Source organism: Pagrus major, chromosome 16 (assembly GCF_040436345.1).
Source record: "Pagrus major chromosome 16, Pma_NU_1.0".
NCBI lineage: Eukaryota > Metazoa > Chordata > Actinopteri > Spariformes > Sparidae > Pagrus > Pagrus major.
Window position 1 is genome coordinate 8806361 of NC_133230.1, and position 26451 is coordinate 8832811.

General features: G+C 38.1%; 1 protein-coding gene across 2 annotated transcripts; it reads left to right on the forward strand.

The window, feature by feature from the left end:
• Positions 1–6429: 6429 nt before the first annotated feature.
• LOC141010339 (synaptosomal-associated protein 23-like) lies at positions 6430–26064 on the forward strand. Of its 2 annotated transcripts, none has more exons than XM_073483230.1 (8): positions 6430–6554; positions 11661–11775; positions 16833–16874; positions 17449–17497; positions 18639–18756; positions 20567–20740; positions 20870–21014; positions 23687–26064. In XM_073483230.1, exons 2-8 carry the CDS (start codon positions 11719–11721, stop codon positions 23747–23749), a joined length of 648 nt encoding a protein of 215 aa, XP_073339331.1. In that variant the 5' UTR covers positions 6430–6554; positions 11661–11718; the 3' UTR covers positions 23750–26064. The 2 variants fall into 2 exon arrangements, with proteins under 2 accessions (XP_073339331.1, XP_073339330.1); XM_073483229.1 differs by lacking the exon at positions 6430–6554 and adding an exon at positions 6603–6756.
• Positions 26065–26451: the final 387 nt, after the last annotated feature.

Consider the following 26451-nt stretch of genomic DNA (forward strand, 5'->3'; position numbering starts at 1 on the left):
TGTCTAATGTCGGTTGGGTCGGGTGACTTCTGGAACCATGACTTTCTCATGTATGAATGTACCACTGGTCACCCACCTCTTTGTCTTTCTGTATTATTATGACTGTGGTCACTTACCTTCTCTTGGACTGGCAGGATGAATGGGTCGGGGAGGATTTTTTTTGGAGGGGATGGCGAGGGTGAGGGGTTGGGGGCAGGAGGCGGGTGAAGACAGATGGACAGGTGAGAAAAGGAGGCGACACTCAAGTTGCATGACCACTGTGAGAAAAAAAACCTTCAGATCAATCTTGTTTGTAATGATGATATATTTTTTCATGGGGGAAAATCAGAAAACACCCTGCAACCGCTCTCTTGCTCTCCCTAAGACTTTTTCAGACATCAAAAGGAAAACTCAACCTCTCTCCTCACGCGGTCTCTCCTGTCTGGCTTTCGCTCGTTGATGGATTAGCTCGGGCCGCGAGATAAATGGACCCACCGGGTGAAACTGACTGGAAATCAGCCCCTCAGAGCCCGGGCCGGATCACAATGGACGTAAACACTGACTGAAGCTGGTCCTGGGTCTGAGGGTTAAACCAATAAGGGAAGCGCATAGACTGTGGCAAATGAGGCGAGGTGTGTGTGTGGTAGCATCACAAAAACACACATGGGCATGCACACACACACACACACACATACATACATTTACACATACACACACACACACACAGTCTTTGATAACGGGACCGTTCCTCGGAGCATTCATGGACATGACTATAAAGGGAACAGCACAAAGAGAGTGGGAGCGGAGGAGGGAGGGGGAGGGAGAGAAAGTGTGTGTGCATCATGGGACTGAGACTTCTTTAATGTTGGGAAGTGAACATAACGAGTAAGCACTGTGAACACACACATGCATACACACATGTACAGATACATACACACACAAACACACGCAAGCTCAGACATATGTAGAAAAGCACATGCAGATCTAGACATTTTACAAAGACATGGCATGCACATACACACATGTACAAAGACACACACACACGCACACACACACACAAGAAACACAAACAAGGGGAAGCACTACCTTCCCTGTTTCATCTTATTTTTGTAGCATTTAAAATCACTGTTAATTACTCCTGTGTGGGATGCAGTGATGGGGTATAGCCTGTGGAAGATTAAAAAAAATGTGTTTTCTCTTCTTCTATTCCACTGATGCTGTCCTTCTATCGTTCTTCTTCTCTGGTTTGTGATCCATGGTTGGTAGTGGTAGTAGGATGCCTCCAGGTCTGAGCGTCATGTATGAGTTTGTCTCCTTTTCTGTTTGTGGTGTTTTTTGTGGAAGCTGACCTCAGTCATTTAAGTCAGTCAAGTCAAAAGTAAAAACACAGAAGTCAGAGCAAGGAGAGAAACACACAAATAAAGATTGTCTTTTTGTCTACTCGAAAAAACGAGCCAAGTGAGTCGGAATTTCTTCAGTGGAAATGTGAATTAATTTTCATTTGATGTTTTTTTCCCAAAGGGCAGATGATTGTATTCACGTATGAGGCTGCACCTGGGTCTTTATTTTTGCCCAGTCTATCTTCCTCTGACGTCAAAGTCTTGTGACGGTGAGCATTGAGCTCTGCCAGTCAAAGCATGAAATTATTCAGATGAAATCACCCTCTCCAATCTTCAGCTGTTTCTCCCTCAGCGATGTGACAGCTAATCTGACCTGCTGACAACATGGAGACTGAATAGCTTGATAGCCTTTCCTCTCTTGTTTCCATCAGAATTCCAGCAGGGTGGCCTACCTCTGATGAGAAAGTAACCAAGTGCATTTACTCAAGTATTGTACTTGAGTATTTCAGTACTTGCATTTTATATTTCTACTCTGCAACATTTTGGAGGGAAATATTGTGTTTTTTACTCCTCTACATTTATTGAATAGCTCTACTTGGTATCTGATCAGCTTATAAAATACTCCTGCCCCTGGTCATATTTTTCTTTATGTGCATTTCTTTTGTCAACCTGTTTTTCAGATTAAAACAATCTACAAAAAAAAAATACATGAAAAGATTCAGAATAGTAAAGTCACAATATCAACATAACATTTTTATGTGGGCTGAGGTGTAGCGGTTGATGTATAGATGAAAAGAACGAACTCTTAAACGTTACTCCACTTAAAATGTGAAAAATGACGGCAAACAAATGTTTACATCTTGCACTGTCTTGAGGATGAGCCTCCCGTGCCTGAGTAGATGCACGCTTCCTTCTGTGTGGTGATGTGTGTGTCGGGTGTAGTTCTGTAACTAGTTCCTCCATGAAACTGCTCACATCAAGGTCTGCGGATTATCTTGAGGTAGCCAGGTCAGGATTTGAGGAAAAGAGGAAAGACACATTGCTGTTACATCTGAAGCTGCAGAGTTTTTCAAATGTATTTTTTTACGCACATTGAGCACCACAAGCCAAGTGGCATCTAGTTGCATTTAGAGCTGCACAATTAATCACAACACAATCGAAATCACAAAATGGCTCGATGCAATATCCAAATCGCAAGAAGCTGCATTTTGACAAAGGCAAAATGTGACAAAACTGTGTTATAATGCGACAAAACTGCATTATAATGAGGTACTGTGGTTCTGCAGACACGACCAGACTCACAAATGTTGGTGTTCTGATGTGAAATAATCATCCACGCTAATTGTAATTGCAAGATCTGTCAAAAAATATTCACAATATGAGTTTTTGGCCTTAGTTCCAATATATTTATACATGTTTATGGCCGATATGTCCCAAACTAGGCAGATCACACCAAGACAATCTAGATGGATAAGTAGCACGACAGGTAAGAGTAAAAATATGTATCTTTGATTTTGGTTTGAACTGTCCCTTTAATGGCACCTGACTGAAGAATTACTGCCACAAGCTATTTATCTCAAACTCCTAATTTCTTTTGCATGAAATCAGTTGTTTGAAATGCACATTCATTTGTATTTTCTTTTGCAAATTTTCTGGAAATTTGATTTAAATGTGTGCTTCATGTGGATGGAAACTTGGCTGATACAGTGTCAGGAGTCCGCCTCTATAGTTCCCTCACAAGGTTTCATTTAAATAATTGTTTGAGACCTACAGAGGGAAAAATTAACTGATATTTCATGTAAAAAAAAAAAAAAAAAAAAAAAAAAGCCAAACAATTAATACGAATGTGTGTTGCATAACTCAGTATTTTTCTCGGTAAACATGTCACAACCCCTCAGATTTATCTTGTGACCCTTCAGAGGAGGTCTGACCTTGTTTGTGAAGCACTGGACTGCACATAAAGTAGTTAAAACCAGCTCCACCTCAACCAGCTACAACAGAAAAATGCTTCTTAATACTTTGATGCATCAGTTTTATCAGCCTGTAATGTAATAGAATTTTGAGAGCAGGGTATTTTTATTTTGTTTTACTTTTTCCACCACTGGGACCAACTGGTTGGCGATATTACCCTGAAAGTCACAGGTTTGATCCCCAACGCAATTCAATTGTCTATTAAGAGTAAGGTGTCCTTGAAGAAGACATAAAAACATTACATGCTGGTGATGCCTTGGGGCTAAATGTCTAAAAAGTGAATATGAAAAATGTTTCCTCTTCTTTTTGAGCTCAATAGGATTTCTCCAGATCGGGACATGAATAGACAGACAGACAGACAATGGACACTTTCCCCCATTGGGGCTTGTAAGGGCCGGTGCTTGCTTGAAACATTTATCAGCCCTGTTTTAAAAGCGTTATTTGAAACCACTGACTCGTCTCTTTTGGCAGCGTGATGCAAAAAGAATATCAGAAACGTTGTTTTTGGGGAAAAACTGAGGGACATGAATAATAGATGAGCCTTGGCTCGCCATGTTTGGACCTCCTGTGCAAAGCGGGCTAATGGCTATCGATGTCTCTGGTTTCCATCAAATTGCTTCATATGAGAGGCCAATTCAAAGGGAGAGAGAGTAGATTCCAGCGGAAAAGGAAGACGAGGGAATGAAATTATCTCTGAATATTGAGATGCACGCTTGGTCAGCCAATTCTTTGTCCCGACAAGTATCAGGTACCAGCGGAATTAGCCTAACGTAAAATTAAGCCCGACCAAGCAAGGCCTCTGGACCTTCCCATGTTCCTGACGCTTGTGAGTGGAAAGATGGATGTGTGGTACAGCTGGAACAGAGCCAGAAGTGAACAGATGTGCTCTTTTTAAATCATGAGAAACTAGTGATCTGGGCTATGACACTGACACACATACACACACACACTCTGCTATATCCCTGCATGTTCTCTCTCCCAGATTTAATTAATCGCTCGATTATTTAAGCTATTTTCATTGGCTGGCGTACATGTGGGACAATAATTGGCGAGAGTAAATTTGGCCATATACGATGTTGGTTTTGGCAACAAGGGAAAAGGAAAGCCAGAAAATACAGATGGCGACCCCTCTTCATTCTTCCTCTGTCTTTCCGTCCCTTCATCTCTTCTTCTGTTGATTTCTCGCTCTCGGAGACACATTATTAGGCTGTAGGCTAATCCATTCTCCTCTCTCCCCTGTACTTTTGTCTCCTCGTATTCAACTAACTGGCATGATTTAGGAATTATGGAATTAGGGCAGCGCTCCCATCTCTATTAATGAGGAACGGCATGATGAAAGAGCTTGATCCTGAACGTGCCATCTGTAGTCACTATTACACATTCACTTAATCTATCTCTTACTACTTTCTATTCTTTCTCTCTCCGTCCACTCTCACTCCCTCTCTCTTTTCCCCTCACACACACACACACACATCGTCTGTCCAACACACTCTCATTATACCTCAGTTGTAATTACAGAGGAAATTCTAATTCTTAGCTCTTCAAGCACTGTTGGATGTGGCGTGAAATGGTGAAATGGCACAGCGGGAAAGTTAACTATGGACCCCACAGCCACGCATAGACACACACGCACAAACACACACAGGAGTCCAGATGGGCCGTGTGTTATTGCTGAATAATGCATACTATGTAGACCCTATAAAAGATACATGGGCAAAGAGAGCAGGGCACCGCTCTGGCACCGTGGGTAGATCGGAGAGGGCAGCATCCCTTGTGCATATGTGGAGCCGTCACAAAATGTACAGCTTTGTAGGTATTTAGCTGTAGGTGACCCAACAGGGAAACATATTTAGCTGCAGTTAGAGAAGAAGAAAAAAACACTTGCCTTTTAGTCATTGTCAGTTGATATGTTGGCTGGCACTCTGCCCGGTGTCTTTGCAGTCACCTTGAGCAGGCTTTTGTGGTTTAAACCATAAAAACTTGGGGAATTACACAGCAGATTCAATGCTAGGGGCTCAGATTTCAGAGCATCTCTTAGAAACACTATGAAAAATATCCAGCAGTCTGCCTTCATGTAAAATACCCAGAAAAGGAGGGGGAAGGGGGGAGGGGGGGAGGGGGAGGTCTGGGTGAAGGGTAAATGCTGCACTCATGTGGGGAAAATGAGCAGCGCCTCTTTTTCCTCTGGAGTCATATGACAGGACATGCGCACCATCATGTGCCGCGTTCAAGTGCTCTTCAAAAGCTCCTCCCTCTGAGAATTGCGTTTTGACATACAACTGCATCATACTGTAGGGCACAGTGTCCACACTTAAATGTTTTCCAAACTAATGGTGTACAAAACATTATGAATTCTACAAAAAATACTACTAAAAACCTTTTTTTTTTACTCTTCATGAGTACATTTACTCAAACAGCCTGCTTTACCCTGCTTGTGTATTTCAGTGCTACAATGAATATAATGTATATAAATATAATCTATAATAAATAGAATAAAATTCTGCTTATATTGTAATGCATTGCAGCAATGAAACGATTAATTATCGCATATTAAATTAAACGGCCAACTATTTTGACCATAGATTAATAGTTTTAAGTATTTTTTTAAGATATAAAAGTCAAAAATATCTTATGCCAGCGTATTAAATGTGAATATTTATTGATTTCTTTACTCCTCTATAACAGCAAACTGAATATCTTTGGGTTGTGGACAAAAGACATTTGAGTATGAGAAACACAGACAGACATTTCTTTTACCATTTTCTGACATTTTATAGATCAAACAACTGATCAGATAATCAACAATGAAAATAATTGTTTAATATACATTCTTCATCATTTTTCAAGCCTAAAGCCTCATACTGCAGCCAAATATTTATATTGAAAATGTGAAATACAATTGTGTAATATTTCATATATTTATTATGATATATTTAATATATATATATATAATATATAATATCTTAATGGAGCTGTCCTCCTTTATAGTACTTGATTCTGCAAGTACAGTTACATTGAAATACATTAACATTACTTTCACTTGAGTGGAGTTTCCAGTAGGCCTACAGGGTATTTCACCGTTGTGTTAGTCATACTTTCGAATTGCGATATTTCCGACGACACATAAACGCCCCATCCCACACACTTCAGACAACCAGACGGTGGAAACACTGAAGGAATCCAGAAGTTGCCAGAGCCAAGTTCACATACCGTAAAGAAGGAGGAGTAACGAGGTCATTGTTTCAAGAACAAGGAGGTTTGACTGTAAGTATTGACTCCCCTGATAAATATCTCTCCTCTTTCCCTCCCGAGATAGTTGTTTGACTTGAGGCGTGTGTGGCAGTTGACAGGAAAGCGGAACTAGCTAACTAGCAACCTAGCAACACTTTAGCTTGGTTTACGACTTACCCCCGGATACTGTGCTGTGTTTACGATATTTGAGCACTTCACCAACTTTTCCGACCATGTAAGACAACTTTGCCAGACTATTCGACACTCTTTTTCAACTCTTTCATTCAGTTTCAAAGTGTTGTTTGTTTCAGGGACCTCTTTACAGTCACAACTTGTGTGCTTTGGGTGTGGGGGGGACTGGTGTTATGGTGCATTTGGTTCATGTGTCTCTTTGTGCCTCACGTCACCTGTTTATCAAGTGACTCTTGTTAAATACTTGCTCAGCATTTAACTTTACTCTTCTGTTTGTTATATAACCAAGGTCAGGTGTGTGGATACAGCATTGCAGCTGTTTAACTGTAAAATCGGAAATAATTAACCATCTGTCGTATTTCCCCTGTGCCCTCAATTGTGATGGGCAGAAAAACAAGCGAAAACAGTATTTTTAATACACTTTAAATTGCTGCTGAAAGAAATTAGAGGCCATGGTTTAGGTTTTGTCTGTTCAGCATGATGTAATTTGCCCTCTTGCTGTTTGTTTAGGTGCATATGTCAGCACTATCTGTCAACCACCCTGCCCAAAACATTACACATTTCACACTTTTCCTAAATAAATGTATTGTCCTCACTAAGGACAGGTTGAAAAAAATGTTGAAGCCCATATATTTGAAAAGCTAAAAAGATCAAGAAGTAGGATAGGAGCACAGCCTGATGAGAATAAGAAGAGACGTCATTGTGTTGTTGGATCTGGAGGAACAGGTTTGGGTAGAGGAACGAGAAATGTGTTTCCCTGTAGGAGCTGTTGTGTTCAGACACTTGCTGTTTGCTGCTGTAGAGGAAACTATAACATGAGCGGGTATGTCCTTAAGGCTTGTTAAATTATTCTTCTTGTGGCTGTCGCAGTCTTGTGTTGTTATCGAGGGTGAGGTGTGAAAGCGCTTGCGCTTACTGTTTCGTGATGACAGGCTCAAATTGCACAGGGACAAAACAATCTTGTATTTACCCATGTGTGGCTGAAGTTTAACTTTCTCATCACTGAGTCATGAGGATAAATCAATACACAGATGTATAGAGACTACGCTTTACTGGCACATTTGATTGGTATTTTAGTGTTGACATTTTCATCAGTTCTTGATGTGGCTTTCAAAAGAGCACAATATGTGTTTAATGAGTCTTCGTTCAGTGTTACAGTTGTAAACTGGCATCTGTATCTTGCCAAGTCCAATAATCGGTTAGGAAAAGCAGTCAAGCCTGTGTGAAACAAATGCCCTGTTTCCAAAAAAATGAAATGCAGAGTCAACAAGAAATAAATCCTCTGATCTGTCTGCCAAGTAGACTGTCTTTTTTTTCCTCAGGATGTTAGTTGCTGCAGGAAAAGGAACTTGGAGTTGAGGGGTTATGTGGAAAAACAAGAAAAAAATCACTTGAACTTTAAAGGAAAAGAGGTTAACAGGAGAGGACAAAAGGGATATAGGGACTGACGCTGTGTTTCCTGAAAGTTGATATCTTTAAAAACTTGGAGTGAAAGGTAAAGTGTCATGTTAGTGTGTCGCAGTTACTGGCTCTGTCCTTGAAAGTGCAGTCTTTCTGCATCACAGAAAACAAGCTTAAATCCACGCTTATGATGATCTTGATCTCATGTTACCTTGAGCACCAAAGGCCGTGCGAGGCTGCCATTACACCAGTTATTTCGATGCATCCTGTGATGCTGGACTGCATGAAGGTCACTTGATGCACAAATCAGATTTTGTTCAGATTGGATTTGTATCTGCTAAACCGTTCTGCAAGGTAGTGGAGCTCATGCTGTGTTCATCTCCAGATGGATTACCTGGATTACACACCTATTGCTCAAGCCTCTGTCTGTCAGTGTAGTTGCTTTCAAGAGAAACCAGCATCAATGACAAATATGTCTTTTGTGGAAAGCACCATAAGGTTGCTCTTTTGCTGTACTTCTCATATAGACCTGCTCTTACCTTCCTGTAACAAATAGTGGCATTTAATTGCTATTTACTTCCCTTGGCCATGCTTTGTCTGAAATCTAATGAAGTCAATTCCTCCTTTTTGAGATGTTCAGAGTAAACTCAAAACACAGAAAAATGTCCACTTTCTCAAAGAGTGGCCCTCAGCGACCAATTCAGCCACACTTCCTGCTGCTGGTTTATACCGAAAGCTTCTCAGCGACACATCCTTGACTCATGTCTGCTCTGCATATTGTGCAAGAATTAAGAAATCTAAATGTTAATCTGAAAGCAGAGCCTGCATAAAGCTGTCATATTTGGACGCATCTCAAAATGTGCCGACATGATCAGCTGTGGGAAGTCACATGAGATCAGTACTATAACTTAAGACTATACCTATTACACCAAAGCTTTTAATGTATTTGTATGATTCAGTAACTGACACTGAGACTTCTTAAGCACTTATTCTTTAAAGTTGAAGAAGCATAGTTCATGCACTGTATTTAACAACATCTTACAGATGGCAACAATGTACTTGCAGACTTTCTACCAGGCTTAAAACCCATTAAGTAGGTGTAGTGTATCACCTCCACTGTAAGTCGATCCCTATATCAAGTCCATAAAGATACTTGCGAGCGTGTAGGCTCTTATCATTGTGGTTGCCTAAATAATCACATTTTGTGATATTGGTTTCCGTGATGAATTAGCCTATAATTGCGTAAGATATATGGCATGAGATGAAAAAATGCTAAAATAAACAGAAATCATCAGTCAATATTGATCTTTGGTTAGACTGTAAAGGCAACTGATAGTATAGTTTTAGTCTTCACCAAAATGAGTCAGCACGTCACATTTTTAACCAATTTCCTGTATTGCTATACTGCTCGATAGAGGTGAACATCACAACCATGACTCTGCTGCACACACCTCTCTCAGTGTTGGGTGGGAAAGTTGACAGCGTCTTCTTAATTCTTTGCTGATAAGCTGGCCTTGCTGTATTGTTTACAGTTGCAGAGGTCAGGGTGGAAACAGTAAATTTAACATGGTTCATACTTAACATCTTTTTTGAGCAGCCAAGAATGGTAAATCATCAACCAACATATGTAGGCTTTTCTTTTTTGTACGCTGCAGACTCAACTAATTATGCTCTGTCTCTGCATCGATGCAGAATTTTCTACATCTTATAATCGAGAAATTTCCGGACCTCAACCGTATGTCAATGAAATCTGCTGATGATTTGGGGATGAGTCTTGGTGCTTTCAGGAAATATTTACATACAAGAAAATACTGAAAAAGAATGTCATTCGTGATGTGGATGATGTGATAGGCCGAGTCCATAATCGGTGTACACGCTTCTTTTAAAATGTTAACCTGTTGTTTCATTTTATTTATTCATATAGGATTTATTTTAACATTCAAATTTCATTATGTAGTAACATATTGTAGTAAACCTTCTTGCGTAGTTCTGCCACTTACCAACATCCACTCTCACGATTCTGATTTATCTGTCATAGTCTCGTTATCTCCTCATTGTTCGCATACATTTTGCTAGCGACGCTGCCACTAATCTTTACACAAACAGGGAACTGCTCTAGGCTCACTAAAAGTTTTACTATCATCATTGAAATTGATTTTTGTTTCCTTTATCAACAAGCCTGCTCTATGTGTTTAGACTCCTAACACTCCCTCAGGTGCAGTAAAAGAGCCTGATTTGTTTAGGTTTTGCATCTCCTTCTTCCTTCTCCATATGAGTGACGTGGATATACATTGATGTTCTCATGCAGTTAGCCCTGTAAATGTGTTCTTCATATTTAAGACTGCACACAGCAGTACACCTTTTGTAATTTAAAAATTCCCCTGATAACTTATGAGAGCCTAACTTCTTATTTAATCTGACCAGCAGTCAAAAAAAAAAAGATAAAATGTATTGTTATTTGAGACGAGGGAAAATCAAAGACCCCTCACATTTTACCATCTGTAACCAATAAGCCTTACCTGGAAATGTTTTTGGCTGCAGCCAGCAGCTATTTTTAGTGAAAAAGCTCTTAAAAACCCTATGTAGACTACCTGCTCAGCAACCTAACAGCAGACAGACACAGCTAGTGACTAGGTGTCTAACAAGAAGTTAGAGAGTGAAAATTGGGCTCCAAATAAATCATATTGTTGCTTTTTCTCTGCTGAATATCCTAATCTTTGTCACAATCAATGTCACACATGTTTAGTATATTATGTTTTATGATTTTTAAACTACCAAATATTGACATCATTATTGTCTCAAAAGTAGAAATGCTAATAAAAACAATAAATATAGATATAACGGTATGTGTTAGGCTATATTAAAGATTGTCATCACTTATTTCTGTTTATCAGCTCTTCTTCCACTAATTGTTTCAATTGGAAACGGTATGATGCTATTTCCTCTCCAATTTACTACACGTCACTTTTTGGCCAGCAGTGTATTTAGGCTTGGTCTCATGCTGTGTTCCAGTCAGTGTCGGAGGCTGGAATTTCCTAGATGAAATTTCCAACTTCCGACCTCCAAGCGTTCCAGGCGCACAACGCCAAAAGTAAACAAAAACTTGGCTCACCTTAACAAAATTATGTCTCTTTGGCAAGTGTGAACACAAGAACCCCCAAGTGTAGCATCCTTGCGTATATAAATGAAATAGAGGAGGAAAAACAGCACTGACACAATTATATATTTTATTTTGTGGTACTTTTACAGTTGGAAACGTATCTAAATATTCCATTCACTAGCCTAATACAAATACTGCCCTCCCCATGGGTGCTGCCATTGTTGTGAGAAATCAAACAGCTACTCTCTAATGAAGTCGAGATGAGCAGATCTGCCTCAAATTTACACCTAGGAATACCCACTTCCAATTTTTCTTTATGGGAGTTTAAAAATATTTGTGTTCTGAGTTGTCTGGAAAGCAGAATCCTATTTGTTTCGGTCACTGACCTTTATGATGGTTGATGCCCTCTGATGTGACATTACTGAGTGACCTTCCTTCTCTGCCAGGCCGCAAAATATCGAGCTCGGTGCCACGGGGGGAGCCTCCAAACAGGACAGCAGCAAAATGGAAGACATGACAGTGGAACAGATGACAATGAGGGCCAACCAAGTGACTGATGAGGTACTCAAACACACAATACACACACACACAATCCTTCTCTCATTGCCTTTTTCTCTGATTGTGTATGAAACTTCATTAAAAGGATTTTCTACTCAAAAGTTTTGGCATCAAATGCAAAAACCAGGCAGGCTACAGACAGAAGCCATGATGAAACTGGAGAGTTTGGAGCATACTGAGCATACAGTTGGACAGTTGGGAACTGAATTATGTTTGCAGGAGAGTTTTTCGGTAATACTTAATTTTACGGGTCGGTAATTCCCGAATAATTTTCTCTGACGTTTCCTAGTAAGGATTATGTTTTTTGGTGGTAACTGATACACATCCAGTTAATTAATTCCAATAATTTTCTAGAATATTCTAGAGAGTCTTAGTCAATGCAAAAATGGGATATTTCTCTGCTATATGTTTTCATTTTCTACTTATTCTGGGTTGAATTGAGCTTTCCTTTAGAGAAAAAAACTTTTTTTTAAAAAACATTTTAATACAGCTAAGTTTAGAAATAACAGACCTCTAAAAGAAAGCATTTTGTCTTCTTTCCTACTCTCTTTAATCCTACAACTTGTCACCATTGAAATTTACTGTAGCCCGTTATGTTGTCTGTTGAGGATGAAACTGCCAACTTTTAACAGACACCTTTCGCACCTGCGGCGTAAGAGTATTTAACACTTAAAGGGGAATTTTGGCATTTGGTATCCCTTTTATTCATGACCAAAAGGTAGATACACATATGCTAATTATCCACAAACAAGCAGTCAGGACAATGGGTTTGGCTCAGACTCAAATTAAAAAGAAGCCAAACAAATGCTGCATGAGCAAAGAATCCAAATTCTGAAAGGAATAGTTTTGACATTTTGCTGATTTGCTCTCTTGCAAAGGCTAAGATAATAATGATAATAATTATAACAATAATAATAATAATAATAATAATGTAAAACTTTATTTGTATACAGTAGCACTTTTCAAAATATGGTTACAAAGTGCTTTGCAGTAGCAATGAAAACAGAATCCAATAAAAGTAAGAGTCATCAGAGGATACTATAAGACAAAGTAAAAAAATAAAGGAATTAAGTTAAAGGACATTTTTTTCATGAGTTTGTTTTTAATAAAAGATTTAAGTGTGTAAAGGTGTGGCTTGCCTGATCTCCAGATCGATAGGGCCCTGATAGCGAAGGCCCGGTCGCCCCTGTTTTTCAGTCTTGACCTTGGAACTTCTAAGCGGGAACCTCCGGACAATCTCAGGCTACACTTAGGCTCATATGAGATTACACAATTATTGATGTTCTCAGGTGCCAGTCCCATCTGAGCCTTAAAAGTGATAATTAAAATCATAAAATCTATTTATTTGTATTTGATAACCGGTGCTGTCTCTTCAAAAGCTGGTTATTTTGTCAGAGTAATTTGATTTGACCAACTGCAAATCTAAATGTGCAAAATGCATTTTATTTGCATTAAAAATGTTTTGAGTTGTGTAACAAGAAAAATATTTGTCAAGCTCATGATATTTAATTTTTTTTAATCTAATGGGTTGAGTTACTAATTACAAAAATTGCCATATAATTAGTGTACAGTAACTACAGTGACTGTATTTCATAGTGATCTGCCCACTGTGCATTAGTATTATTAAAATATTTGATGTAATCATACCCACTAAAATAGTCAATATTTATCTTATTATAATTAATCGTTTTAGCCATTACTATTTGAGCAAATTTTGGCTTAGTATGGAAAAACATCATTAAAGGACACAACACGTGGTTGCTTCAGTACAGCATTGAAAGAGCAGGCAGCCTGTTATTGTATTCATCGCATTCACAGTTGATTATGAAGCTAGGCATTAATAGGAAGTGCATGAGGCTTTACGCCTAATTTAGCCTGATAGCTCCCTCACCCCTCTGCGGTTTTGACGGTTTGAATGTTGTCAGCTATATCTAAGCGTTTTATTATCAAGGAGATAATTGTTTAATCAGCACTCCGGGGCATCATATGATTAGCCATCTGATTCAAATGGAGGCAAATTAGCTTACTCTAGCTGAGCTTGTAGATGTGCGCTTCACCTTCCTCTAATTTTGACTGTACTAATTGTCTGTATGTTTTTTTCCTCTCTGTGTTTCCTCTCTGTGTGCACTTTCTGACTTAACACGCACTTTTCTCCTTTTCTATTTCTTCCGTACCATGCTGCCATTAGCAGATCATAGAAAGGACAGGGCATGGGAGGGTCCTCCTGCTAATGCTACTTACCGCTCTGAGTGTGTCAGGTATGAGTGGTTACCTAAAGCTAGAACGTGGCTGGTTATGTATCAGGGCAACATCGAAATTTGTTATGATAAGAAAAGGACATCTAACACAAGCTGTCTTTTTTTCATTTCAAGTCTGTAGCTTCTACAATGTTCAACAATATGTCAGAGAGTTATTGAAATGCATTGTTTGTGTGCTTCTACCTAATACCCGTAGTGTGTTTTTATGCTGTTTGTGGTAGAAACACACTTGAATTTTATGTTTAAAAAGCCTTGCATGTAGTTTCCTGGAACCTGCTCGTACCTGGCCTGGCTGTCCTTCCACTAAAGCCATCCCAAACAAATGATAAAAATACCAACCCACTGTGTGTATCTCAAAGATTGTCACAGCACCCCAATCTGGAAAATTTGGCTAAGACAGCAATTTCGGGCTTAATTAGCCCAGTTCAAGGATTTTAGAGACGTAATGTAATGTTTATCCACCCAAGTGATGTTCTGGCTAAGCCAACAGAAACCTGGCTGAGCCCGACACGTCCCTCTCGCCAATTCCGTGTTTGTCTTTTCCTCAACTCACTGATTAATGTATTCAGAGCAAACATAACACAGAGAGAATGAGGAATCGGGTCCCCACTCTCTCTTGTTAACAGTTCATTAGTGGTGGTAACAATGGAGTCATGCCCTGAGTCGCTTCCGTGCTTTACTCCGTTAGATGCTCTCTGTACAGCACTTGCTAATAATAGAGACACAAAGGCGTAACTCACCTGAACTGACTGCATTCCAGTTCACCGTCAACTTCTGTGCATGTGTGTTTTTGTCTGTTAACTTTTGTGTCAGCCATACCCATGTTACTGGATCAGGAGGAGTTAAAACACATTGACGAACAAATCTACACCACAAAATAATCTAGCTGTTGGAGTTGTGACAAAATGAAGTATCGTCAAAGCAGACGTTATTCATACCAAACAATGCTTTCTTTTTGTGTGTTGGGCTGAACAATAATGTCAGAAAATTGTAATCTCAAAAACAGTAATTTTTTCATCTCACAATGCTTTAAAAAGCAGCAAATCCTCACAAAGGAGAGACCGAAATTGAGTGATATTTGGCCCTTTTTTTCTTGGAAAATAGTACTGCTAAATTATTTGTCAGAGTAGTTCGCAATTCATTTTCTGTCGTTCAATGAATTGTTTGACTAATTGTTTGTCTAGTAGAGAAGCTGCTCACATTATTAATTGGAAAACTGTTGATTGATTGTTTGGTTTATAAAATGTCAGAAAATAGTGAAAAACTAAATTTTCCAAAGCCCGACAAGTTCAAATAGCTTGTTTTGTTCAACTAATATCTTTTTAAAACTAAGGAAACCAGAAAATATTCACATTTAAGAAGCTGGAATCATTGAACTTTTGGCACTGATGCTTTGAAAAAATTACTCGAATTAATTTAATATTTGCCAATCATTTTTATGTTGATCTGCTAAATTGATTAATTGACACATTGTTTCAGCTCTTCATTAACACAAAGTGGTGGGAAGTAGGGCTGGCTCATGCAACTAAATCATATTTCTTTATTTTTAAACCGATGCATCTCGTATATAATATATATCAATGTATGATAATACTATTTCAGGCAGGGCCACACAATTAATCAGAATATAATTGAAATCGCAAAATATAACTATTAACTATAATTATATGTTCTCACTTGTGAGGATTTCTTGTTTTTCTTTGTTTTATTTGATACAAAAGTATTTGGACAGATAAGCAATTTGAAGACATCACCTCAGGCTTCAGAGAAATATCAATAATTAAAATAAACTTTAACTGCAGCTAGGGATGTCAATGATTAATCGCTGTTAAAATTTAAACCCATTAAAAACGTATTGACCAACAATCCAAGATGGGAACAAATACAACAAAAAGCATCTTGTCACAAATTACTAATACTTGCTTATCAAATGTGTCAAAATAAATTACAAAATACTGGTGGTAGAAAAGTTTGCTTTATCTGTACTTTTATCTCCTAATGTTGACTACTCTGATTCTGCATTCAACATAGATCATATCAGTGTTTTAAACAGTTTTCTAATGGAAAAACATCCAACATATTTCATATATTTTTTATGATTAAACAATAAATGATTAAGGCAGCTGAGTATCAGTTGAGGAAATTGCTTAAATATTATATCCCTGGTTACAGCTCAGACCAGAACTGTGATTTCATGATAATATAAATACATTATCTTGGATGATGTCTACTGTCACATGAAGTGTTGACATAGAATGACAAGATCTAATAGCTTTACACTCGCATAGAACAGATTTTTATAGATTTGTTGCCATCTACTTTCATAACTTGATGAATATTAATGGTGTAGCTTCATCCTCTTTGTTTTTCTTATCATGTGTATCTTTCCATTTGCCTTATCCTTCTTATCTTGCTCTATTTCTTATTGTGTCCCTGTTAATTCTCTTCTGTTGCTCTGTTCTCTTCTGTTCTGTTTGTGTCTTTGGGCCACATTCACACCAGTCTGTTGTTTTTGTTAAAATTAACTAGAAGAACCAGATCTAGATAGAAGCCAGATATATGGAGTACCCTGTCTGGGCATGGCATCTGGCTCAGCATAAACAAAAATTGTCTCAACTCTAAACTCTTCAATCAAGAATATGAGTTAGTAAAATCCAGTCCTAAAAAACGCACATCCACGTTTTATCATCTTACTTTGATAGATCTTTTGCAGGAAAATGCATCGACCCTGTGGTTTTAATGAATCTTTAACTGAGTCTGCGTCTTGTTTCCTTATTCTCTATCCTATTTTCTCCTCCACAGTCACTGGAAAGCACACGAAGGATGTTGCAGATGGCAGAGGAGGTGAGACTTTGACAGTTTGCTGCTGCTGCTGCTGCTGCTGACCAACAAGCACAAGATGTATCATCTTACATGTGGCTGTGTTTTGACCTAGAAAGTGTGTCCATGCTGGTTTATAATTGGTCCTTACTTTGATGAGGATTAGGGAAATCTCATCTCAGTGCATAAGGATTTCAGCGAGATAATTCCCTATCTTGCAATTTGTTCATAAATTAACTAGTCTTTGTATGCTTGAAATTAGATTAGAGAAGATTTTTACATTGATGTAATTAAAGATCTGAATTAAAAGGTTTATATTCTCCTTTTACAGCACAGCATTATGGCATAGCTGTTGATAATTAACTGTTGATAATTTGAGATCTGGTTGTGAGAAAAGTCATAGAATTAAAAGAAAAGGATTGCTTCAGTTATTAATTATTACATGTTTTTGTGAAGCCTCAGTTGGTTATCAAATTCTGAACAAAGCCATTATCCTAATAAACTATTAAATGTTTATGTATGATTATTTTCATTCTCTATGATACATTTTCTGTGATCTTTTATTGGTTCTGATTTTCTGTGACTTGTGTGTTTTCAGAGCAAACAGACTGGCATCAACACCATGGTGATGCTGGACGAGCAAGGAGGTAAATAATACAACATGAACACAGATAGTTTTCATGAACGTGTTTCACTTCTTTTTTCCTCCCAGATTAAATATTTTTTGAAAGCAAACAAGTAAGAGTTAAAGAGTTACCACTGCTTCCTCTGTAATTGTTTTGTAGCAGTGGTGGCAGGGGCTAATTTTTGGTATTTGTTCCATGTCCATCCCTGTTGGTTTGGTGTTTGTTTGGTGTTTGTTTGGTAGTTTTGGCTATAAGTTGTTACAATGCAAATATCATGAATATTTGGTCATAAGGGCAACTTCTATGCACTTGGCTTATGCTTGTTGGTGGTTTTTTGTTTGTTTATATATTTTGTTATCACATAGGCATCTTTAGATATTTTTCATGGTTCAGTAACTTGCATTTCATCCATTTGGAGAGGATTCAAAGGAACAAATTTGCTGTTTTGATATCTATAGAACCTTTTGTATTTTTACTGAAGCAGTCAGGATCATTCAGAGAAGCTTTCAAGGATTTGCCCTCGAGAAAAAAATTGCAAGGACAAAGATGTTTGACAATGTTTTGATAAAAAAGTATAACATAGTTCAGTAATTCGTGCTTACCTCTCTGTGTGACTGTAAGTACGAAGAAACTGTAGTGAAGCTTTGTTTTTACATGTGAAATAGACATCACTGTTATAGTATAACAGCGGCACTTCCCTTAGGGAGAAATTAATACCAATATCTGTATTGGCCACAATTATCATGAAATAGTTTATTTATTTACAGCGTCAAACTATTCTTTTACTTCATTAATGGTCTTCAGGTTGTCTCAGGACAAGTTATTTGTTTATATTTGTGTAACTTCATATTGTTTATGTGGGACTGTCCAAGATATGCATTCCCTGTTTAAAAATGTGCATTTGTAATTATTTGGTGTACTACCTGCAGTTTATTTTTTTGTCATCCCGTTTTTTTGCTGCTGCAATGACCCAGTTATTGACCCAATTTAGGAATCCTCTCAGGGCTCATTAAAGTTTAATTTAATCTATTCTAAAAATGGATGAGTTAAAGGTAATAAACAAAACCAAATTAACAGTGAGACAAATTCCTAGTGTATAAAATGTACCTAGATACAGACAAGGAGAGCCTGACATGGTTCGGTGTGCCTGTCTGTGTTTCAGAGCAGCTGAAGCGTGTGGATGAGGGCATGGACCAGATCAACCAGGACATGAGACAGGCTGAGAAAAACCTGACTGACCTCTCCAAGTGCTGCGGCCTCTGTGTCTGCCCCTGTGACAGGTACACTGTCCACTCAGAGCTGCTGAAGGCTCCAAATCACTGTAGTGTGTTATCAGGCTTTTCTATACTTTTTTTGTGTGTGTGCTCTGCTTGTGTTCTGATCATTTATGAAGCAGGAACGTGGTTGCTTTTAACAAAAGTAATTGTGAATGAACAGTGATTAATATTAGCAGTAAAGAGCCAACAGGAGAGGAAGTTAGAAAATCAACTTAAGTTTCTGATCATTAGCATATTTTACTTTGATACGTTTATTTTTTATATCATGTATTGAGTCGCAGATTTAGAGGAGTTGGAACAGAAATAAAAATCCCATTTATTTTCTTCAAGGCTGCAACTAACGAATATTTTCATTATCGATTAATCTGCTCATTATTTCCATAATTAATTGTTTGGCCTATAAAATGTAAAAGAATGTGCAGTAAAAAGCTCATCACAATTTCCCACAGCCCAAACTGACCTCTTCATATTGCTTCTTTTGTACAACCAACAGTTAAAAACTCTAAGACTAGAATAAGAAATAACCAAGATAATCAGCAAAACCGACTGTTAGCAACCAGCCGATGTTTGACATTGCTGCTTTAAAAAAAAAGACAATTCATTGATTAACAAAATACTTGGCAATTCATTGTCTTTCGACCGATTCATCAGCTTATCGTTGGCAGGTCTAATTTTCTCCATAAACAGTGTTAGGTGTCTGACAGTTAATTAAAATATAACCGTTTGAAACTTTCTTGGTTATATCATCAGGATATGGTTGACAAACTGTGATCTGGTTCTTTGATAAAAAGTCAAAGGTACCAGCTTATGTACATAAAAAAGTAAGGAACATTTTGACTTCAAATTCTCTTACAACTGCTGCTAACAGCTGCATGACATTAAAGATTATAGTGCAGTTAATGTAGCTGAAATGAATTTGCTTTTAGATTTTGGGTCGATTTTGGATGAATTCAGCAACTGCGGTGTCATTCCGTTTCCAACTGCGGCAACAAAGCACTTTGAATTCTCCACTGCTCTGAATCGCACTCCTCCCTGGCTCCTTCTCCATAGCAACAGTAGCCAATGCTCATGGGTATTGTGGTATTCAGAGACATCCACCATGCCAAACTCGCAGACAGAGCATGATTTCTCACAAAGTAGAAACAATTAAAACGGGTGGCCATTTCATAAACCAGTAGGATGGTTCCATTGTCCAGGAGAGGTTGGTGTCAATGCTGACAAAAATTGAAATGGGACTACAGAATTGTGGATCCAGCTGCAACTCAAACAAATTACATGGGCTTGAGTGCTTCCATGACACTACTCTGCTATTATGAGCTTGTGCTGTATTCATGTGAAATCGCCCTGAAAGATCACAGAGTGAAATGAAGAGGAAAAATACAAATTTGCATGTAAAATGTGAATTTTATGGTCAATAGATTGCCGACACAGTTTTGTGAGCATTCCCAAAATAGGTGTGACAGTTTCTAACCAGATAGGTGCACTGCTCTCTGCTAAGCACACTTAAAACTCTTCCCGTCAAACCATATCAACATGCAGTGTCAGTGTGTGTGTGCACAGTAAGATTATATCTCGTTCTAAATATGAAAAAAAATCTCCCCAAAATGCTCTCACATTGGAGAAGAGGATTCTTTGATGATTACCATAAAATAAGGTAGGGGATCTTTTTAACTTCCTTATGATTAATGTACAATTGTGACTTGTAGCCTTAAAACCTCCTGTGGATGCTTTTATGTGGATTTTTTTTGTCTAGTTTTTTATTTTAACACCTTCGGATTTACTGCTTTATTGCTAATTTCCATTTTTCTTCCAGAGTGTCTTCAATTGAGGCTGATTCACGATACAAGCATACCTGGGGTATTGGAGGAGGTGAAAGTGAAGGTGATGCAAATGGCTCAAAAGTAGTCTCAAAGCAGCCCCCGGGTGTTCGCAATGGCCAGGCTGCACAGGCGAACGCCTCAGCACCCTCAGGTCCATACATCAAGAGGTAAGATATTGGTCATTTTGCTTCCTTTTTACCGTATTGTTGTCAGATGTGTTTTAATGCAGACATGACATTTAGTCTTTAATCGAGAGTCACTTGGGGGACAAATAAAACTTGACATCCATGGTGCAGGATAACCAACGATGCACGTGAGGATGAGATGGAGGAGAACCTGGACACAGTGGGCAGCATCATTGGCAACCTGAGATCTATGGCTGTGGACATGGGCAATGAGATAGACAAGCAGAACAAACAGATTGACGGCATCAATTCCAAGGTAAGTCTGGGAGTTGCATTTTTATTTGTTTGAGACTTTTCTCACATCACTTAAGCAGGATTGTCACCTCAACTTCCACCAAAATGAATATCCTAAAATTGGTAGACACTTTTCGTTAAAGTCAGTGTAACAGGAACTTGGGTTAAGTTGCCAGTAAGCCTGGCTTATTTGGTTATCTTGCTTTATGGAACAGGCCCCAGTACAGAAGCCCTAAAGGGCCATGCATTCATACATTTTATTTTGTCCGTTTTCCCTTGTTAACGAGTTAATTTCATTTGTTTTCTCGAGATCTCGAGTTATTATCTCGAAATAACAACTGCTGTTTTCCCGAGATAACGGGATAATTTTCTCGAGATCTCGAGATAATGAAACTTTGTTTTCCCGAGATAACGACATAATTAATTCGAGATCTCGAGATAATGAAACTTTGTTTTCCCGAGATAACGACATAATTAATTCGAGATCTCGAGATAATGACACTTTGTTTTCCCGAGATAACGACATAATTATTTCGAGATCTCGAGATAACGAAACTTTGTTTTCCCGAGATAACGACATAATTAATTCGAGATCTCGAGATGACGAAACTTTGTTTTCCCGAGATAACGACATAATTAATTCGAGATCTCGAGATGACGAAACTTTGTTTTCCCGAGATAACGACATAATTAATTCGAGATCTCGAGATGACGAAACTTTGTTTTCCCGAGATAACGACATAATTAATTCGAGATCTCGAGATAACGAAACTTTGTTTTCCCGAGATAACGACATAATTAATTCGAGATCTCGATATAATGAAACTTTGGTTTCCGAATTAATTATGTCGTTATCTCGGGAAACCAAAGTTTCGTTATCTCGAGATCTCGAATTAATTATGTCGTTATCTCGCGAAACCAAAGTTTCATTATATCGAGATCTCGATAACGAAACTTTGGTTTCCCGAGATAACGACATAATTAATTCGAGATCTCGAGATAATGACTGTGATATGATAGGCCTGAGATTTCCATCACACACAAGTGGCATGGCAAGCTGTGTTTCTTGAACACTACTGTAGGTAAGTCTATTCCTCCGTTTGTTTTGTGCGTTTATACTTTCTATACTAAATTATTTTTTGATGAAGGGATGAATGAATGTTACAACAGCTCAAGATCTCGAATTAATTATATCATTATCTCTGGAAAACAAAGTTTCGCTATCTTGAGAAAATTATCCCATTATCTCGGGAAAACGGCAGTTGTTATTTGGAGATAATAACTCGAGAGCTCGAGAAAACAAATGAAATGAACTCGTTATCACGGGAAAACGGACGAAATAAAATGTATGGCCCTTTAGGGCTTCCGTACCCCAGGAATAATGGAGCAATGTTTTTATAAGTTCATGTTGTTCCACTGATTGACTGTTGGCTGCAGTAATGTGGAAGGCAGGAAGAAGACTAGCAAGTTTGCAAACATGTATGTAAATGATGCTAAAAGATTTATACGCAAGAAAATATTCAGCTTGTTTTAGGCCTCAAGGATACAGACTTTGCATTATGGTGCGAAAGGATGAATGTAAACATAACTTTGTCAGTTTACAAGCAAAGCCCACAGGCCGCCTTTTAAAGAATTGTGTATTGGGTTAGAGCAATTAAGTGCAAATGCATTTAAGTTAAAGTTACCCTGTGGAGTTTTCCTGTATGTAAACAAAAACTCTGTTACATCCAGTGTTTTTCACTGAAGCTCCTTGAGGTCTAACAAATCCATTTTCTTCATCATAAAGCCTTGGCAAAGCAGATTTTTCTTTCTTTCCTGCATTGTTTACATCCAAGTTTACTATACTTGCATAGAATAAATGCTGTGGGTAAGGGAAAGGTAAATCATTTGAGGGTTGTACCAGCATGTTAAAAGACGCACTTGTTAAGTACCAATATTGATTCAACCGTGAGGTAATGGACCGAACAAAATGCAATCTGGTTGTAACTGTAAATGGGTTTTGTTCTTTTGATTAGTAAGAGTAAATAATAATGTCAGACACATCTTTTATTTTAAGTTAACTGTTGGAAAGTAGTTTCTTACGAGAGGTCAGCCACCCCCACCAACACACTCCTACAGACTGCTCCACTGACACCTGTCCCGAGTGCTAATGTGTGTGGGTTGGTATAGTGGACCAAACCACTGTGAAGCAAATGAAGGGGGGAAAGCACTCTTTAACAACTCAAAAACACATTGATTGCATCTGTAATTAGCACAAGTGTCTTCAATTCATATTATTATTGTTATTATTATTATTATCATTATTATTTAAAATGTTATGTTTACAATGATAAAGGCTATCGAGGTGACAATTCTGTGTATCATGTATCATTTTACGGTCACCTGTATATAGCCTAAATATACTGTGATATTATTTTAAGGCCATATCGCCCATCCCGATGTGAAACCATTGGCAGGATTGTGTATTGTGTTATCCTCCAGGTGCATCCTCCTTTTTTTAGAGCGTGACCGATACAACTATCTTTTTTATTTTTTTATTATTATCCTGTTCCATAGCTCTAAAGGTCAAACTCCACAGTGAACCTTAAATGTTTATTAAATGCATTTCAAGTTGGTGATTTGCTAAATGAAAACTAAAAAGGGTGAATATGTGTAAAGCAACCCCTTTTCAACTGTTTCTTTTCTGTCTTTCAGGCGGAAATGAATAAAGTTCGTATCGACGAAGCAAACCAGAGAGCCAACAAGCTCATCAAGTAGACGAGGAAGCCTGCTTCTGCCAGTTTTATCCATCAACCTTGAGCCTCTGTCGCCACACTCATACACACACTGCATACTTGTGCACATGCACAAACTCAAAGTCTTTGACATAAAAAAGAAATGATAATAATAATCAGTCCGGAAGAATATTTTTGCCAGCAGTGTGCCTGCTTTACTGCACCAAGATGTAAGTAGTATACACATATATACATTTTATAAATTAACCTCCATTGACCATTATACCCTTTGACACATGTATTTAGGTCATGCTGGACTTTGAGAAGCAGGATGGGTATCAGAAACTGCTCCAAAAACCGAGTGTCTGACTGCCTATTACTGCTGTTTGATACCAAATATGCACCAGGCCTGTTGTATCATATCTCAGCATTCACAGGAAGGGAAGAAGCACAGGTCAGCTGCTTTTCTCTCTTACTTTTTGCCTTTCTCTTAAAGTCAAGAACTACAATCTTTCTCTTTTTGTGTATGTGTGTCTGAATGAGGTCCACACTCATAAGCTGTCTAGTAGTGATAAACAGCCCAGCGTTAATTTATGTATCACCCCCTTTTGGTCTTATCTTAATACAGCTACATCTAGTTTAATCATAAAACATTAACTTTGGTCTGAAACAAATGTATCTCCTTCAAATTGGTTGAATGTGTAATTAAACTTTATTGTATGATGTATTATTATTATTATTATTGCTGTTATGAGATGACATGCTTATTTAATTATTCTCTATCAAGCAAAAAATGACTTGTGAATAAAGTTGTCATTTATGCCATTTCAAAAATGTAAAAGCTGTTTCATGAAAAATCTCAAATGTGCTTTGGAGTCATGGCAAATCCTTTCATGCTGGAATTCAAAGCACCTACCCCTGAATGAAAGCAATTTTTCTGACTACTGAGAAGTCAAGGTTGATGCAAGTGTTTGCGAGAAATCTGCGAGGCGCTGACCCGGTGTAGGAAATTTTAATATATAGCAATCGCTTGTCCTTCAAATGTGATGGAGATTCAGTAAGGTCAGTAAATGAGGAATGTTCATCATTACCTCCTCCAAGGCAACTAGTTTAGATGATGATAACACTGAATTCAGGAAATATGTGACTGGTTGAATGACAGTAGATCAAGTGCTGTAATTCATATTTAGTCTCTCTTGAGGTTTTTTCGACTCTGACCGCAGTGTTTATGTAAATACGGAAACTGTGTCGCTGTGTATTAATTGCCTGTAGTCATTCTGTTAATCTAATTTTATTCTTCTTTCTTCATTACCTCCTGGTTAATAGAGATTTATAACACCCAAGAGGAGATTTAACAGCCTATGCAGGGTTCCTACACAAGTCTGGTAATGTGCGGAAAATTAGCTTCCTCAAGTTTGATAATTGCACAGTCTGTAAAAAGTATGAAAACAAATGTTCAGTACTGAAACAAACGGCTGTACATTGTTTAATCAACTAAAATTTCTCATTTTAGCCCACTAGGTCACTGTCATTATGGCATATGCAGCAGTTTTGTTGTAATTAAAATAATCCTAACAATTAAAGAAAACAGTCAGGAAAATATTTGAATTCGGAAATTAACGTGCAGGAACCCTGTCAGTGCCTTTATAGATGGTCCATGGTTGTGTTCTAACAGCCACAAACATCTCCTCCATCTGTTCTGTAAATAGCCACTATTCACAGCAGAGCTACAGTGAAATGATAATATCTGGTCGTGGAAAGAATAATTTGTTTTGTGGAAGCCAGAGCCGGGCTGAGAAATTACTGCTGGCAGCAAGATGCAAAAGTATACATGTAAATGAATGGTGTTCAAGGGGTAAATGCAGGAGCCGAGAAAGACCTGGCAGGCTCTGGTAAGGCCTCGCTGTGAAAAAATTGGCTAATGATAAAGTAATACAATATGCTGAAAGTATCTCTGGAATGCATCTTCTTGGCTTATTTGTTTTGGAGAAAAATGATAATTTGTATGCTCTGCTGCAGGCGAACACCTATTGAGTTTGTAAAGATTGAAATGAACTGTTATTCAGGGCTTTGTATTGCTATAAGTGATCATCCTCAGACCGTTACTTGTCAGCTGAGATCTAATTAGTCTAGCCTGAGGCTGCCTCGCTGTCTTGGGGCTGTTTATTCATTGTCACACCAACAGCCACTGGAATGTAAATCCGACCGTTTTGTCTATTTTGAATATGTTTATATGCAGCTCGTCTTATCTGAAATTAGCTTGGTTAACGGATGACTGTCCAACAAAGTGACGATGCCTTTTGTTTCAGGCCTGCCTCTGTCATGTTTGTACTCAATAAATCTGTTTTGAAAAATTCACTTTATTGCACCTTTTTTGTGTGTTTTCAACAACTAGAATGACACTCAATATCAAACTCAATAGCTCTGTATCACTCTACATTTGAAACCACCCATAACTTAACCATATATTAAGCATATCTCATTGGGTATAAGATTTCAAACTTTTGCAAAAGGTTCAGCCGCTGTGCGTCACTTCTTCAACTTATGAAATTTAATGCAATGTATTGGGGAGATTGTACGTGTTCAGAGTATATAATTACGGTAATATGTGGATATAACAGTACACAGCATGCTGATCACATCTATTATTGAATGAACAGTAACAGTATTTCTGCACATGCTGTAGGTTGTTGCTTAGCCTGAGTTTAGGCAAACATCAAGAATTTGGTCAGTTCTGGCCGAGAC

Coding starts and splice junctions, on each gene's coding strand:
- LOC141010339 (XM_073483229.1), top strand. Junction 17,498..18,638: donor GATGCTGGACGAGCAAGGAG/GTAAATAATACA, acceptor TCTGTGTTTCAG/AGCAGCTGAAGCGTGTGGAT. Junction 21,015..23,686: donor TTGACGGCATCAATTCCAAG/GTAAGTCTGGGA, acceptor TCTGTCTTTCAG/GCGGAAATGAATAAAGTTCG.